This window comes from Oryctolagus cuniculus, chromosome 4, assembly GCF_964237555.1.
Source record: "Oryctolagus cuniculus chromosome 4, mOryCun1.1, whole genome shotgun sequence".
Taxonomy (NCBI): Eukaryota; Metazoa; Chordata; class Mammalia; order Lagomorpha; family Leporidae; genus Oryctolagus; species Oryctolagus cuniculus.
In genome coordinates, this window is record NC_091435.1 from 140,706,621 (window position 1) to 140,722,472 (window position 15,852).

The 15,852-nt window shown below is 53.0% G+C and overlaps 1 protein-coding gene across 2 annotated transcripts in view; it reads right to left on the reverse strand.

Moving 5' to 3' along the window:
• Positions 1 to 12,922: 12,922 nt before the first annotated feature.
• The window catches only part of SPSB4 (splA/ryanodine receptor domain and SOCS box containing 4), a 91,537-nt gene continuing 88,607 nt past the window's right edge, over positions 12,923 to 15,852 (reverse strand). Inside the window, exon 3 of one of the 2 annotated variants that reach the window (XM_008266252.4) lies at positions 12,923 to 14,159. In XM_008266252.4, coding sequence (XP_008264474.3) covers positions 14,032 to 14,159 — 128 coding nt within the window. In that variant the 3' untranslated portion in view covers positions 12,923 to 14,031. The remainder of the gene's footprint in view (positions 14,160 to 15,852) is intronic. The other variant, XR_007908737.2, reaches the window with a different exon arrangement.

Here is a 15,852-nt window from a genome sequence, read left to right on the forward strand (position 1 = left end):
AACCCGGTGTGCCGGCGCCGCAAGGCGGAGGATTAGCCTAGTGAGCCGCGGCGCCAGCCTCTCATTTCTAACTTATTCAATGAATGCCTTATTAGCCTGACACCAAAATCAGACAGAAGAAAGTTACCAACTAATATCCTCCTAAACACAGGTGCAAAAATTCAAAACAAAATGTTAGCAATTAAATTTAAAACTGTGTAAATGGCATGATATAATCATGGCCAAGTAGAGTTCATCCCAGTGTGCAAGGTTTGTTCAACATGCCAAAACCAATCACTGCAATTCACCACATTAATAACAAAACCATATAATCATCTGAATACATGCAGAAAAGCATTTGACATAGTACAACATCCACTCCAAATAAAAACTCACAGCAAACTACCAATTCTTCTAAAAGGAATTGTTCAGTTTTTTTAAAGACAATTAAGGAAAATCTGTAGCTAACCCCTTAGTTAATGGTAAAAGACTACTGGGGCCGGCACTGTGGGACAGCAGGTTAAAGCTCCAGCCTGAGGTGTCAGCATCCCATATGGGCACCAGTTCGAGACCCGGCTGCTCCGTTTCTGATCCAGCTCTCTGCTGTGGCCTGGGAAAGCAGTAGAAGATGGCCCAAGTCCTTGGGCCCCTGCATTTGCATGGGAGACCTGGAAGAAGCTCCTGGCTCCTGGCTTCGGTCAGCTAAGCTCTGGCTGTTGTGGTCATTTGGAAGTGAACTAGTAGGATGGAAGACCTCTCTCGCTCTCTCTCTCTGGCTCTACCTCTCTCTGTAACTCTTTCAAATAAATAAAAATAAATCTTTTAAAAAATTTATTTTTATTTATTTGAAGGTTGGAGTTACACAGAGAGAGAGAGAGAGAGAGAGAGAGAGAGGTCTTCCATCCAATGGTTCACTCCCAACTGGCCACAATGGCCAGGACTGTGCCGATCTGAAGCCAGGAGCCAGGAACCTCCTCCGGGTCTCCCATGAGGGCACAGGGGCCCAAGGACTTGAGCCATCTTCCACTGCCCTCCCAGGCCATAGCAGAGAGCCGGATTGGAAGTGGAGCAGCTGGGTCTCGAACCAGTGCCCATATGGGATGCCAGTGCTTCAGGCCAGAGCATTAACCCGCTGCGCCACAGCACCAGCCCCAATAAAATAAATCTTTATAAAAAACAGTAAAAAACTATTCATGCCATTACGATAAGGAACAAAACAATAACGCCCTCTCATTGCTTCTATTTTACATTGCACCAGAGGTAGAGCTAATGCAGTGAGGCCAACGAAAAGAAACCACAGGCATCGAGATTGGTAATGAGGAAAGGGAGCTGTGTTTAGTTGCAGGTCTTGAGCCATTATGTAGGAAAAACAGATGAAATCTACAAAAAATACATTGAAACTAGTGAGTGTAGCAATGTAGAATACAAGATGTTTTTAAAAAGATTTATTTATTGGGGCCGGCGATGTGGCGCAGCGGGTTAACGCCCTGGCCTGAGGCGCCCCCATCCCATATGGATGCCGGTTCGAGTCCCGGCTGCTCCACTTCCTGCCCAGCTCTCTGCTATGGCCTGGGAAAGCAGTGGAAGGTGGCCCAAGTCCTTGGGCCCCTCCACCCACATGGGGGACCTGGAGGAGGCTCCTGGCTCCTGGCTTCGGATCGGCACGGCTCCGGCCATTGTGGCCAACTGGGGAATAAACCACCAGATAGAAGACCTCTCTCTCTCTCTGCCTCTCCTCTCTCTGTGTAACTCTGACTTTTGAATAAATAAATAAATAAATAAATAATTTTTTTTAAAAAAGGGCAGACATTCATAAAAAAAAGATCTATTTATTTGAAAGGCAGAGTTATAGAGACAGGCAGAGAAAGATAGACAGATGGATAAATAGAGATCTTCCATCTGCTGGTTCACTCCCCAAATGGCTGCAACAGCCAGTGCTGGGTCAAGCCAAAGACTAGGAGCCAGGAACTCCATCCATGTCTCCTACATGGGTAGCAGGAACCCAAGTGCTTGGACCATCTTCTGCTTCTTTTCCAGGTGCATTAGCAGGGAGCTGGATTGGAAGTGGAGCAACTGGGATCCAGATAGGCACCCATATGGGATGTCAGCATTGCAGGCAGTGGATTAACCCACTGAACACAATGCCAGCCTCAAGATACAAGATTTATATACAAAAATCAATTGCATTTCCATATGATACAAAGTAGACGATTGGTTGAAAATTTTACTGTAGCATCGACAAACATTAAATTCTTGTGGTTGGATCTGACAAAAGATGAGTAAGACTTATCCACTAAGACTACTAAATATAGAGAAATCAAAGTCCCAAATAAATGGAAAGAGATCTGTTTTCACAAATTAGAAGACTCAATATAATTAAGACGTCAATCCTTTGCAAATTGATTTAAATACTAAATGCAATCCCCACTGAAACCCAAGCAATGGGGCCGGTGCTGTGGCATAGTAGGTAAAGCCACCACCTGCAGTGCTGGCAACCCATATGGGCACCGGTTCGAGTCCTGGCTGCTCTACTTCTGATCCGGCTCTCTGCTATGGCCTGGGAAAGCAGTAGAAGATGGCCCAAGTCCTTGGGCCCCTGTACCCACGTGTGAGACCTAGAAGAAGCTCCTGGCTCCTGGCTTCAGTCAGCTCACCTCTGGCCGTTGCGGCCAATTGGGGAGTGAACCATAGGGTGGAAGACTTCTCTCTCTCTCTGACTCTCCTCTCTCTGTGTAACTCTGACCTTCGAATAAATAAATACATCTTTAAAAAATAAAAAAGTGAATAGGCCAGTTAAAATTGAGCAAAAGATTTGAACAGATGTAAGATATGTGGATGGTCGCTATGCATATGAAGATACTGAACATCTGCTTATTAAAGCCTCAGTGACGTGCCACTTCCTGCCTAAGACAAAGGAGGGAGGATCATATCAATCATTGCAAGGATGGAAGGAACTAGAACTCTCACACACTAATGGTGGGAATGTAAAATGAAAAAATGACACATACTTTGTCAACAGATAAGCAATTTTTTATAAGGTTAAGTGTACACCCACCATATGATCCAGTATTCCACCCCTAGGTATTTAACCAAGAAAAAAAAGTATATGCCCAAATATGAGTATTAATATTTTTTTTGACAGGCAGAGTGGACAGTGAGAGAGAGTCTTCTTTTTTCCGTTGGTTCACCCCCTAAGTGGCTGCTATGGCCAGCGCGTTGCGGCCGGCGCACTGCGCTGATCTGAAGCCTGGAGCCAGGTGCTTCCTCCTGGTCTCCCATGTGGGTGCAGGGCCCAAGTACTTGGGCCATCCTCCACTGCACTCCCGGGCCACAGCAGAGAGCTGGCCTGGAAGAGGGGCAACCGGGACAGAATCCAGCGCCCTGACCGGGACTAGAACCCAGTGTGCCAGCGCTGTAGGCAGAGGATTAGCCTATTGAGCCGCGGCGCCGGCTGAATATTAATATGTTTTAAAATGTGTAATAGTCCGAAAGCAGAAGGATCCCAAATGCCATCATTGGAGAACAGATAAACAGATTGCGATGTATCCATCTAAGGAAGGGCTACATGCTAATAAACAGGAATGAACTACTGCCACACATTGAAAGTATAGATGAATCTTAAAGCAATTATGCGGAGTTATTTCTCTGAAAGAACTTGCATAAAAAAGAATACATGAAGACCAAGTATGTTCTTTATTAATCGGACATGAAAATACCCACCTTGGACACCAGTCCGTGAAGAACACATTGACGGCAGAAAATAGTGACTGGAGATCAAATCAGCAGATTTTCTTTGCATTTTCAAAAGCTTGCTGAGGAGTTGGCAGGCTGATTTCCGTGGAGTCTCCTTGATTATTAACCCGTGTGATCACAGGTCAGTGCTGAGCCTCCCCGATCAATTCACCTGCAGAGATTCTGGTCTTCTTTTCTAATCGTGCACAATTTTAAGTAATTGGAGTGGAAGTGAATGAAGTCTCATGTTTTCTTCACTGAGCTTCAACAGCCTCCATCTCGCTGTTATTGGGTTTCACCCATGTATCCCCTTAGCACCAGCCCCAATATCATGCAATCTTATCTGGAAATATTTGCTTGTATTCCTACAAGAAAAGGATTCTTTCAGTCCCTGTTTTAAACCTCTAACAATCCAAAGCCAGTCCTGGCAACTCCATCTGAAAATCCTGGAGGGGTTGCTGGGGAATGCGCAGCTGTCTATACATTGAGAAAGGGAAAGCAATTTACCTGCCAAGAGATTTTCTTAAGAAAAGGAAAAAGAAAGGGCTTATCTTCTCTCTTTACAAAAGAAAAAAGATTTTTCTAGAGCGAGTGGGCAGTGAAATCCTACTTGGCCCTGTGTGAAGATCCCAGCGGCGATTGTGTAACGTGAACAGTATCCAGGAAAGGAACGCACACTGTAGATGGAAATGTGCAATTCTAGAACCCACGGCAGGCCTGCCCTCAGGCTCCCCAGGGCGCCCACCCTTGCTTTGTAGTGGCCGCCTCCTCCCAGAAGTCCCCAGACAGATGCAGCGCTCTGTGTCCCAGGGTGCGTCCGGGACGTTGGCTCTTGGGAGACGTTTTCACTACACAATGGGACTCTTTGTTCCTCAAGACCTTCAGGGCTCCGAGACATTCTGTGTTTTCTGCCGCAGACCCATCTCCCTGCTCAGAAGCACTCACTGTACTGGTTCCTGCCAAGGGACACACTGCCCCAAACCCGAAGCCCTCCTTGTGCTAAGGACGCGAATGTTTAAAGCCAGAAGTGTGAGGGTCCCTGCCCTCACTTTGTAGGAAAAACGTAGCTATACTGAACCTAAAGTACACACGTCCTAAGTATATAGTTTCATGCGTTTTTATGTATGTGTGCATTGATGTAACCGCCGCCCAGATGGAAACAGAGCTTGTCCAGAGCCCCGGCAGGGTCCCTCACACCCGTTCCCACCGTCAGTCACGTGCCCTCCCGTGAGGAACTAACAGCAGTCCCACTTCTGCAGTCACAGGCGCGGCGGCATTTCCCCCAGCGCACCTGCGCGTTCTGCCGTGTGGGCCGTGGGGCTTGCCTACACTGTCTGTGGCCGTAGTCCCTTCTGTGGGAAAAACTGTTCCACAGGGGCAGGCATTTGGTGCAGCAGTTAACATGCTGCGTGGGGCACCCATGTCCCGCACCGGAATGCCAAGGTTCAAGTCTGAGTTCAGCTTCTGATTCCAGTTGCCCGTTAATGCAGACCCCGGGGAACAGCCAGTGATGGCTCAAATACTTGGGTCCTTGCTATCTATGTGGGAGGCTCAGGTGGTGTTCTGGGCTCCTGGCTTCCGCCTGGCTCAGCCCTGGCTGTTGCAGGCATTTGGGGAGTGAACCAGCAGATGGGTGATCTCTCTCCCCGCCTCTCCCTTTCTGTTTCTCTCTTAACTCTGCCCTTTAAATAAAATGAAAATAAATGCATAAACATTAAAAAATTAGTATATAGCAGTTCATTATGTGAATATGCCACAATTTATCCTTCTCCATAAGATTTTATTTATTTGTTTATTTGAAAGGCAGAGTTACAGAGAGACAGAGGCAGAGAGAGAGAGGTCTTTCATCAGCTGGTTCACTCCCCAGATGGTTGCAACGGCTGGAGCTGTACCGATCCTCCCATCTGAAGCCAGGAGCCAGGAGCCAGAAGCCAGGAGCTTCTTCCGGATCTCACACGTGGGTGCAGGGGCCCAAGGACTTGGGCCATCTTCAACTGCTTTCCCAGGCCATAGTAGAGAGCTGGATTGGAAGTGGAGCAGCCGGAACTCGAACCGACGCTCATATGGGATGCCAGCACTGCAGGCAGTGACTTTACCCACTATGCCACAGCGCCGGCCCCTCCCCCACTATTGCTGCTGTGTGGTGGTTTCCCGTTTGGGGCTGTTAGGTTAGCAGTGTCACCTCTGGCCAGTTATGTGCACTGCAACTCTCTTTTCCTAGACTTCACCTTGCCTTTTAACCCTCCTAACATCTTACACATCATAGGGGTATTAATTTTAATGGAGTTCTGTGTAGTAATTGTTTCTTTCGTGACCACTGTATTTTATGCTCTGTTTAAGAAAGCCTTGCTTATCCCAGAACTGAAGACTTTTTCTTACATATTCTTCTAGGAGCTTCTTTTTTGTTGCAGTTTGGCCTTTCCTGGTTAGGTTTGTAATCACTTTCAATGTTGTTGTCGTCTCTGGTTCGAGGTAGGGGTGAGGATCCCTGCACCTGATCCAGTGCTGTTCATGAAGGAAGGACACCGCCTTTCCCCACGGCACTGCAGTCGCACCAGCCTTTGGCCACGTAAGCGCGCCTGTTTCTGGACTCGATTCTGTTCACTGATCTGCTTGTTGATGCTCATATCAATAATATCATATCAAAGTATCTTCACTCTTTTGTCTTAGTATCTGGTAGTAAGCTCCTGTCTTGTTTTCCCTTTCTAAGACTGTTAGAGCTATTTTAGGCCTTTGCATTTCTAAATGAAATTAGAGCGACTTGTCAATTTCCTCCACAAAGCTTAGAGAATTGCTTTTGCTATTACATTGACTATAGATGATTTTGGGAAAAACTGAAACTTTAACAATATCAAATCTTCCAAATGACATGGCATATCTCTCCATTTGTTTAGTTCTTCTTCAACTTTTTTTTTCTTTTAAAAAGATTTATTTTATTTATGAGGAATGCAGAGTCACGGTGGGGGGGGGGGGGGGGGGAGAAATCTTCCATCTGCTGGTTCACTCCGCAAATGGTTGTAATACCTGGGACTGGCCAGGCCAAAGCCAGGGGCACAGAACTCCATCTGGGTCTCCCACATGGGTGGCAGGAGCCCAAGCGCTTGGGCCATCTTCCATTGACTTCCCAGGTGTACTAGCAGGGAGTTGGATTGTAAGTGGAGCAGCCAGGACTTGAACCGATACTCATAGGGTATGCTTGTGTTGCAGGTGGTGGCTTAACCCACTGTGCTGCAATTCAAGCCTCAAATTTCTTTAACATTTTGTCTTGCTGAACTGCCTAGAATTTCCAATACAATGTGTCAGAGTGGTGACGGTGGACTTTTCTTGTTCTTTATCTCAAAAGGAAAGCATTAAATACAGTATTAGTTACAGATATTTTATAGATATCCTTTGCTAGATTAAGTTTACCCAGTCCTAGTTTTCTGAAAGCTTTTTCAAAAACCATAAGCAGCTTTTGCTACACCTATTGGGATGACTGATTTTCCCTCCTGTTCTGATCAATATGACGTATGTAGCGCTTTTAAATTGCTAAACGAACTTTATACTCAGAAATCGATCCACTTTGTTCATGGCAAACCCTTCACATACTCCCAGACCGCATCTGCTGCCATTTTAGGATTTTTCTCCTTGGTTTCTGGTCATGTCCCTGGCAATGTGTGCACAGTGGGTGTGCAGGGATGCGTGGACTCCTGGCTGTCCTCTGTGCAGGCCGCTGCTTTGAGGGCATTGCGAGGCCTGGCTTTGCTCACTCCCACCTGCTCTAAGCCAGACGTTCACGTTAGGTCAAGTGAAACGTGCTCAAAGCTGGCAGAGCACCCAGACGATGCCCGGGTGCTTTGGGTGACCCACTTCCCAGCAACTCAGCGGTGTCCTGGAGCTTCATGCTGGCTTCCACACCTGATGGCTAAAACTTCAGGAGCTTTTCATGCTGGTTGTTGGCTACAGCCATTATCAAAGATTAAATTCTGGGCCGGCGCCGCGGCTCACTAGGCTAATCTTCCGCCTGTGGCGCTTGCACCCAGGGTTCTAGTCCCGGTCGGGGCACCAGATTCTGTCCTGGTTGCTCCTCTTCCAGTCCAGCTCTCTGCTGTGGCCCGGGAGGGCAGTGGAGGATGGCCCAAGTCCTTGGGTCCTGCACCTGGATGGGAGACCAGGAGGAAGCACCTGGCTCCTGGCTTCGGATAGGCGCAGCTCGCCAGCTGTAGCGGCCACTTGGGGGGTGAACCAATGGAAAAAGGAAGACCTTTCTCTCTGTCTCTCTCACTGTCCACTCTGCCTGTCCAAAAATAAATAAATAAAATAAAATAAAATAAAGGATTAAATTCCGTACTCTTACCATGGAATAAGTTATAATTAAATCAAAGTTACTAAATACTCAAAGTTCAGCACTTTCTGGTTCTTTTACTGCATTGCACTGCTATCTTACAACAGCGAGCTTACGTCACTGTGTCTGTATCGTGGAAACCCGGGAGTCGGTCAGCTCCCGATCACCTCTTCCCAGCTCTGCATCCAGTGGCATCACGGTGGAGCTTCATCCTCGCCGTGGGGCTTATATTGTGGAGGACAGCAAACAATCTAAATCAGAGCTTTCTACCTATGCCCGGGAAGTGGGTTGTTACACACTGCCAAGCGCACCCTGGCGGCAGCCCAGCCAATCTGCAAGCTCCTCCTCTTCCTGGCTGAGCGAGCATCTGGGGTGTTCTGTGCTTCCCCGCTGAGCTGCTCGCTACCTTCCCCACCAGCGCCGTGGTATCCCCGGCAACCGCAGCGGTGCCTGGCGCATAGTAAGCCCTCAATAAACACCGTGTGGCCGTGAATGGGCAGCCAGCGTCCTGCATCTTTCCTTGCCTGACTCCCGCGTCCCCCGAGGTGCTGCACACTACGGACCCAGCCTGCTGTTCAGCCTTTCCTGTTCTCCCTGGGACCGGAGCTGTATTTCCCCACCTCTATTCTTGCCTGCTAGCCATGGCCCCCTGCCCCATGGACCCTCCAGAAAGGCTGCACAAACACACAACCTGGACCTCTCCATTCCTGCTTCAAATCCTCTGGGGCTCCCGCAGCAGCCCTAAGAGGTCTTGTGCCAGGCCCTGCACCTGCCTCTGTTGGTACACAGGTGGGTGACGCTTTGGGAAGAATACAATGTTGGTGGTCAACTAAGGCTCCTGGGGGACGCTTCAGGGGTTTAACACCTGATGTGCAGGGGGGAGACAGGTGCTCAGAAGCCTCCTCTCTTTCTCACATTTGCAATGAATTAGCTCTTATCTATTTATGTTCTCTGATGTTGTGTTCTTGCAATCCTGTCTGGTGGTGCTACAGACAAAAGTGTGTTCAATTAGATTCTCCTCTTGATGCCATGGATCCATGCCACCCCTCCTCATCTGCCCTGCTCTGCATGTAGGAGGCTGACCTGAGCCCTTCCCCAGTCAGGACCCCTTGTCTGCTCTGCTCCCCAGGTGCTCAGCGAATGGGAGGAGCCGACAGGAGATGGAGAGGGACGAGGAACAGTACAGGTGTCCACCCCTGGCTGCTCCCTGCCGGGCTGTGCTCCTCCATCTGCGGCTGCCTCTCTCTTCCAGCCAGGGTTTTCCTTTTCCCTCTTGAGTTCCCTTTTCCTGGCTCTTCCAGTGGTGATGGCTTCCCAGTGTTGCTGGCCCATAGATCAGCAAGCATCCCCTGTTTCTGGTGCCTCTGAATGCTGCCCAGTCTGCCATGGAGATGTGCTGATTCCTCTCGGCACTGCCCCAACCCTCCCAGGCTGAAGGGTGTTCTGACTACCCCCATTCCCATGCTGAGATCCTACCCTTAACGTGATGGGAGGTGAGTAGGTCAACAGCGTGGAAATCACATGGAATTGGTGCCTGTATAAAGGAGACACAAGTGGAAGTCGGCAGCCAGCACCTGGAGGGTGGCCCTCACCAGAATTGACCATGCTGGCACCTGATCTTGGCCCTCCAGCCTCTGGACCTGTGAGCCCTTTTGACATTGCTGTTGTTATTTTTTTTTAAAGATATATTTATTTATTTGAAAGGTAGAGTTACAGAGAGGCGGAGGTAGAGAGAGCAAGGTCTTCTATCCACTGGTTCACTTTCCAAATGACTGCAATGGCTGGAGCCGGGCTGATTTGAAGCCAGGAGCCTGGAGCTTCTTCCAGGTCTCCCATATGAATGCAGGAGCCCAATGACTTAGGCCATCTTCCACTGCTTTCCCAGGCCATTAGCATGGAGCTGGATCAGAAGTAGAGCAGCCAGGACTTGAGCCAGTGCTGGCACCGCAGGTGGATGCTTGACCTACTACACCACAGTGCCAAAGGACTTGGGCCATCTTCTACTGCTTTCCCAGGCCATAGCAGAGAGCTGGTTTGGAAGCGGAGCAGCCAGATGTTGAACCGGTGCCCATATGGGATGCCAGCACTGCAGGCAGTGGCTTAGCCCACTATACCATTGCACTAGCCCCAACATCGCTGTTGTTTTAGCCCAGTCTTACTGGGACACATTTCAAGGCCTGCAAGGCCCCTGGGCATCATCCCTGCACCCTTGCGCCCTCCAGCATGTCCTCCATCGCCTGGGACCCCTCAGCACTGCCCACCACACTCTGGGCTCCTCACACCCGCAGCACTGGCCTCGGCTGTGCCTGCCCTCCTCCAGGCCCCCGCTGCTGCATTCAGTGGCAGCTGTTTGCACAGCAGCCTCCCTGCTGAGGTGTGTGGGTGCCTTTGGGTCTGGCACAGAGCCTGGCGGCACAGAGCCACGTGTTCCATCAAAGTGATGATGGAAAAGCAACTCTTTCCTTCAAATGCAGAATCTCAGCAGCAGCCTGTCTCCCCAGCATGGAGAGTCCCCAGGCACACGGGACTGCCACTGAGGACGGTGCTGCTGGGAGAAGAGATCACTTCCTCTGATTCCCCGTGGTGGGCTGACTGGCTGGACACTCAAACAGGGCCAGGGCCCCTCATGGGAAAAGCCCGTGCTTATTGGTAGACAGAGCAGTGGGAGTTACTGCACACACGCCAGGGTCGGTGGTCCCTGGCTTATTTATTCCCCAAAGCCAACAGAGTCGTGGACAGGAGCAGAATCGTTATTTGTCAAATGTGTTATCTTGTTTAAGGAAGCAAGGTTTGGAGATACTAGGAGACAAGCCATTCTTCTAGGAGGGTCTATCTCAACTTCTATCCGAAACAGCACATTCCAGAACAAACCATGCTCAGTCTGCTCTGATTCCTCTATGGTTACTCAGTTGCTCCAGTTTATCCTCTCTGGGAAATTCTGCCCACACTGTGGTCCTCACGGGGCAGGGAGTGGCTGGAGCAGGAGCCAATCTGTACTGCAGAATTGTGCAGCATCGGGGCAGCTAGCTGGTCCCCCTCTCCGCTCAGCACCACCGCAGAGGAGGAAGGAGGGCTGGGGAGGACTCGCTGGGGTGGACTTGGCCACACTGGCGTTGGTCCCTACTTGGCATCCTCCCATCTCTGGGTGTGTGGGGCGGACTGGGGCGGCGTCCTCTGCTCCAGGCTGTGCGGTGTCACTGGTGTCGGCAGCTGTCCTGAGACCACAGCCTGCAGAATCTCCAGGGAGGGTTAGACAGCAGCAGGCCCAGCCCCACCGAAGAGGCCCTGGCTTTCCTGGCCTGGGGAAAGGCCCGGCACTGGGACTGTCCACACAGCACCTCTGGGGATCTGGTCACACCACCCGGCTCTTGACGAGGGGGCCAGAGAGCTCCTTCCTTGTCCTTCAGAGTTCACTGTCCAACCAGGCCCACACACGGTATCCCGGGTGTCAGTGACTGGTTTGAACAGTGGCGGCCAAGACCATGAAGTCCTTCGAAGTCAAGTGCAGAATGAACAAGTGGCCCCTCCCCCCGAGCCCAGCCTCAGTGAGGCAGAGAGTGTAGTTACCACTCAGGCCGTGTACTACACGGACAGTCCAGGGAAGCCAACTGGGAAGCCTGGTGCAGCCCAGGGAGCTGGCGTGATGGAGCTGCAGAGAGCGGCCCCGTGCTGGGGGTGGGGGTGGGGGGCTGCAGCTGTCAGTGCTCAGCTTCCGTCAACATCACCATGACCCAGCTTGACTTTTCTCTGCTGGCCTCAATTTTATTAACATGTGCACAAGAAATAAGGTAATAAAACACATGTGGAGGGGCTGGAGTTATGGCACAGCAGGGTAACTGGCTGTTTATCATGTCAGCACCCCACATGGGTCCCACCTCCCCTCTTTCCTACCCCACGCCCCTGGGAAAGCAGCAGATGACGGCCCAAATGCCTGGACCCGTGCCACCCACGTGAGACCCGGATGGAGTTCCAGGTTCCTGGCTTCTGCCTGGCCCAGTCCTGGCTGTTGCAGTCATTTGGGGAGTGAACCAGCAGACAGTTCTCTTTCTCTGCCTTTCAAATCAGTCTTAAAAAGCAAACACATCTGCCCCCAAAGCCTGAGGCCGTGCCCCTTCAGGAACCTGCTTCTTGCAACCAACAAGAGCAGACACGGGAGGCTGAGGTCTGAGCCCGGGTCAGAGCGGGGAGCACTGCCGTGGGGACTGGCGCCACAGCTCGGTTTTCTTGTCCATCCTCAGGCAGGCTGTGTTCCCTGCACATTGTGGGCCTGGGGGCCAGCATTCCATTCCAGCGCTGGGTCGTGTCCTGGCTGCTCCCCCTCCAACCCTGCTCCCCCTAATGTGCCTGGAAAAGCAGGTAACTCTTGGGCCCCTGCCACCCACGTGGGAGACCTGGATGGAGCTCCTGGCTCCTGGCTTCAGCCTGGCCCAGCCCTGGCAGCCTTCTCATCTTCCCGCACCCCACTGCGAGGGCTCCTCCTCACTTTACCCCGCCGCACTACAGATGTCTCTCCCAGCCAGTGCCGCAGCAGCCTGAGTGCCGACCCTGACCCCACTGCTGACTTGCCGCCTGCCCTCAGCCTCTCGCCTCAGACTCGCCCTCGAGGGATAGGTGCTGCCCCTTGTGAAGGGTGCGCTCACCACGGCCCCTCCAGTTCCACCTGGAAAGCAGTGCCCTGGAAGGTTGGCCCTGCCTGGCCCGGGCCTCCCATGGCAGTCTCCCCTTGGGCAGTGCGGCGTGGCCCCAGGAAGCGACTTGTGCTTCCATCATCAAGGACACCAGGACAGCCTTCTGCACACAAGGGAGGCCAAGTGTCGGCTCCGAAGTCTGAGACTGAGCCGAGGGCGGCAGCAGCTCTCCCCACAGAGCACGCGGTGGACGGCGGGGGACCGTGGACAGACTTTATTAGAAACGCTCCTCATTCGCGGTCAGATTCACATTGAGGTGGGGGCAGGCAGAGCTGCCTGGGGCTCTGGGATCTCACTGCTGTGGCCACGTCCAGCCAGACGCGAGTGTGGGCAGAGTGCGCCCGGGGCATACGAGAGGCGCCAAATGGTGGCGGTGGCGGCAGTAGCAGCGGCGGCAGCAGCAGCATTCCCAGGAGCGGACCAGGCTCCCGGCGGGTGGAGGATGTGTCCCCACAGCCCCCCTTCCAGCGACAAGGCCGCCCCCACGGCCCCCAGGCTGATAAATAAACAGCACATCACACACACATTTGAAACAAGGAACAAACTCGTACAAGTTTCCTAAAGTGAAAAAATAATTCGCTCAAAGAAAGCTTTGTGACAGCCAGGCTGCACCCTGAACGGGCCCCGGAGGGCTCCCCCGGCGTGAGGACACGGGGGCTCGGCTGTCACGGTGCCCCAGCGCCCTCGCCCATTAGCACCTTTGGACTTCCGTGCTCCCCACACTCCTCCCTGACAATGCAAACGCTGCTGAGAATCCCAATCACCGAGCCGCGGGCCCTGGGCGCCGGGGGCCAGGGGTGGCCAGGGGTGGCCAAGGGGCCAGGGCTGGGGCTGGGGCTGGGGCTGGGGCAGGGCGCAGGGAAGGGGTGAGTAAACCACGTCCAGAGTCCAGAGAGGGAATCCGCAAGGCCTGAGCGGGGCTTTGTCCCCTCGCCAGTCGGCGGCTGCCCTGGCGAGGGCGGGGCCCCCGAGGCCATCTTCCCCTGGCCCTGCCTGCGACCGGAAGCCCAGGACAAAGTCTCCTGCCCCAGCGTTTTGTTCTTTCTCTCAAGTGAGGAAACAGGGTCTGTGGTCAACATGGGCGGCCGCCGGGTCCCTGCCGGGATGCAGGGCTTCCGCAGGGAGCAGGCTCCGGGCCAGCGGCTCCGTGGCTTCCACGCAGGAGTCTGCCTTCCGGGCGTCGGCGCTGAGCCGGCAGGCTCCTCCTCCTTCCCGAAGTCTGTAGCAGGCCGCGGCCTCTCAGAGAACTGAAGTCCTGGGACAGCCCTTCCTGAATGCACCGTGTGACCGCGAGGGTCGGGCCGTGGCTCACTGGTACTGCAGGTAGTTTTTGAGAGACTGAGGCAGGGGCAGGGAGCTGATGTCCCGCAGGCGCGGGCGGCCCAGGGCAGAGCGGATGGATCTCCGGCACAGGTCCATCAGCGGCAGGGGCTCGGCTGCAAGAGAGAGCAGTGGTTAGAGTCTGCCCGCACGGCCCCCGCCCCCGCCCGCCCCCGCACAGGGTCCCGGGCTTCTCCTCGGCCTAGGTCAGTGTCCGTCAGACTGAAGAACCCGTGAGTCACATAGGCGGGGAGTGGCCAGCAACAGTAAGGAAAGAAGGGGCGAAGGGGCGGCAGCGCCCACAGCACGGATGAACACGGTTCCGCCAAGAGTTGTGTCTGACACAGGTGCTTCGGGCAGCTCGGAGAAGTATTGACCACAAGGTTTCAGCTGCGGCCTCTGGCGGCTCTGTGGGGGCCTTCTTCTTCCTCAGGTCAGGCCCTGAGGGGCTGCTGGCGAGCCTGGCGAGCCCTGCTGTTTCCCTGGGGCTTCCTTGCTCTGCCAGAGGAAGGACGCATGTTCTTCCAACGCCTAGTTCTGGAAACACTCATAAATTAAGATCTGTAAGCAACGGCGCCTCCGGTCACAGGACCGGCTGCACAGAGCTCCCCTAGCTTCATCGTGGACATGCTTCCTAAGCTCGCTCTCTTCCCAGTTTCCGGCTGGCCCTGGAGACACAGAGATAACTAGGCCAGGGCAGGGGAAACCTGGAAGTGGGGCAGGGCTGTCGGTCCGGGATTTTAAGCAGGGGAATACTGTTAACAGAGTATAACAGAGGCAGAAGTCCCTGCGCGCACGGGGACAGACACTGGCAGCTCCTGTTAGAGACAGCTGTGTGAACTCTTCAGCGAGAGGCTGCCCAGTAGAGTTTTAAGGGTGAACGGGAGTGCACAGGCTTGTGAGTGGAGCTGGCCTCCGAGGCAGCGAGGCACACACTGGGTCAGGCCAGGGGTTCGGAGGGAGAGGGGCAGTGGCCAGGTGGCATCCGCTGCATGAGGAATGAAGGGCGGTGGTCACGTGTCTGCTGGTTTCCCTCTGCGCCTCCAGGAACATCCTGGCACCCAAACCTGCAGCTCACTACTTGGTGACAAAAGAACCAGTGATATTTTTTATTTATTTTTTGACAGGCAGAGTTAGTGAGAAAGAGAGAGACAGAGAGAAAGGTCTTCCTTTTCTGTTGGGTCACCCCCCTAATGGCCGCTACAGCTGGCGAGCTGCGCCTATCCGAAGCCAGGAGCCAGGCTCTTCCTCCTGGTCTCCCATGGGGTGCAGGGCCCAAGGACCTGGGCCATCCTCCACTGCCCTCCTGGGCCACAGCAGAGAGCTGGACTGGAAGAGGAGCAACCGGGACAGAATCTGGTGCCCCAACCGGGACTAGAACCCGGGCTGCCGGTGCCGCAGGTGGAGGATTAGCCAAGTGAGCTGTGGTGCCGGCCAGAACCAGTGGTATTTTAAAAGCATTCTATGGGGCCAATGTGTGGCACAGTGGGTTGAGCTGCTTCTTGTGATGCTGCATCCCGTATCAGAGCACCAGTTCAAGTCCGACTGCTCTGCTTCTGGTCCAGCCCCCTGCTAATGTGCCTGGGGAAGGAAGCAGCAGAAGATGGCCCAAGGGCCTGGGCTCCTGCCATCCATGTGGGAGACCGAGATGGAGTTCCTGGCTCCTGGCTTTGGCCTGACCCTGCCTTGGCTGTTGTGGCCATCTGAATAGTGAACCAGCAGATGGTTCTCTCTCTCTCTCGCTTTGCCTTTCAAAAAGTAAATCTTAAAAAAATTATAGAATATTCTAAGATACAATAAAACTCTAAA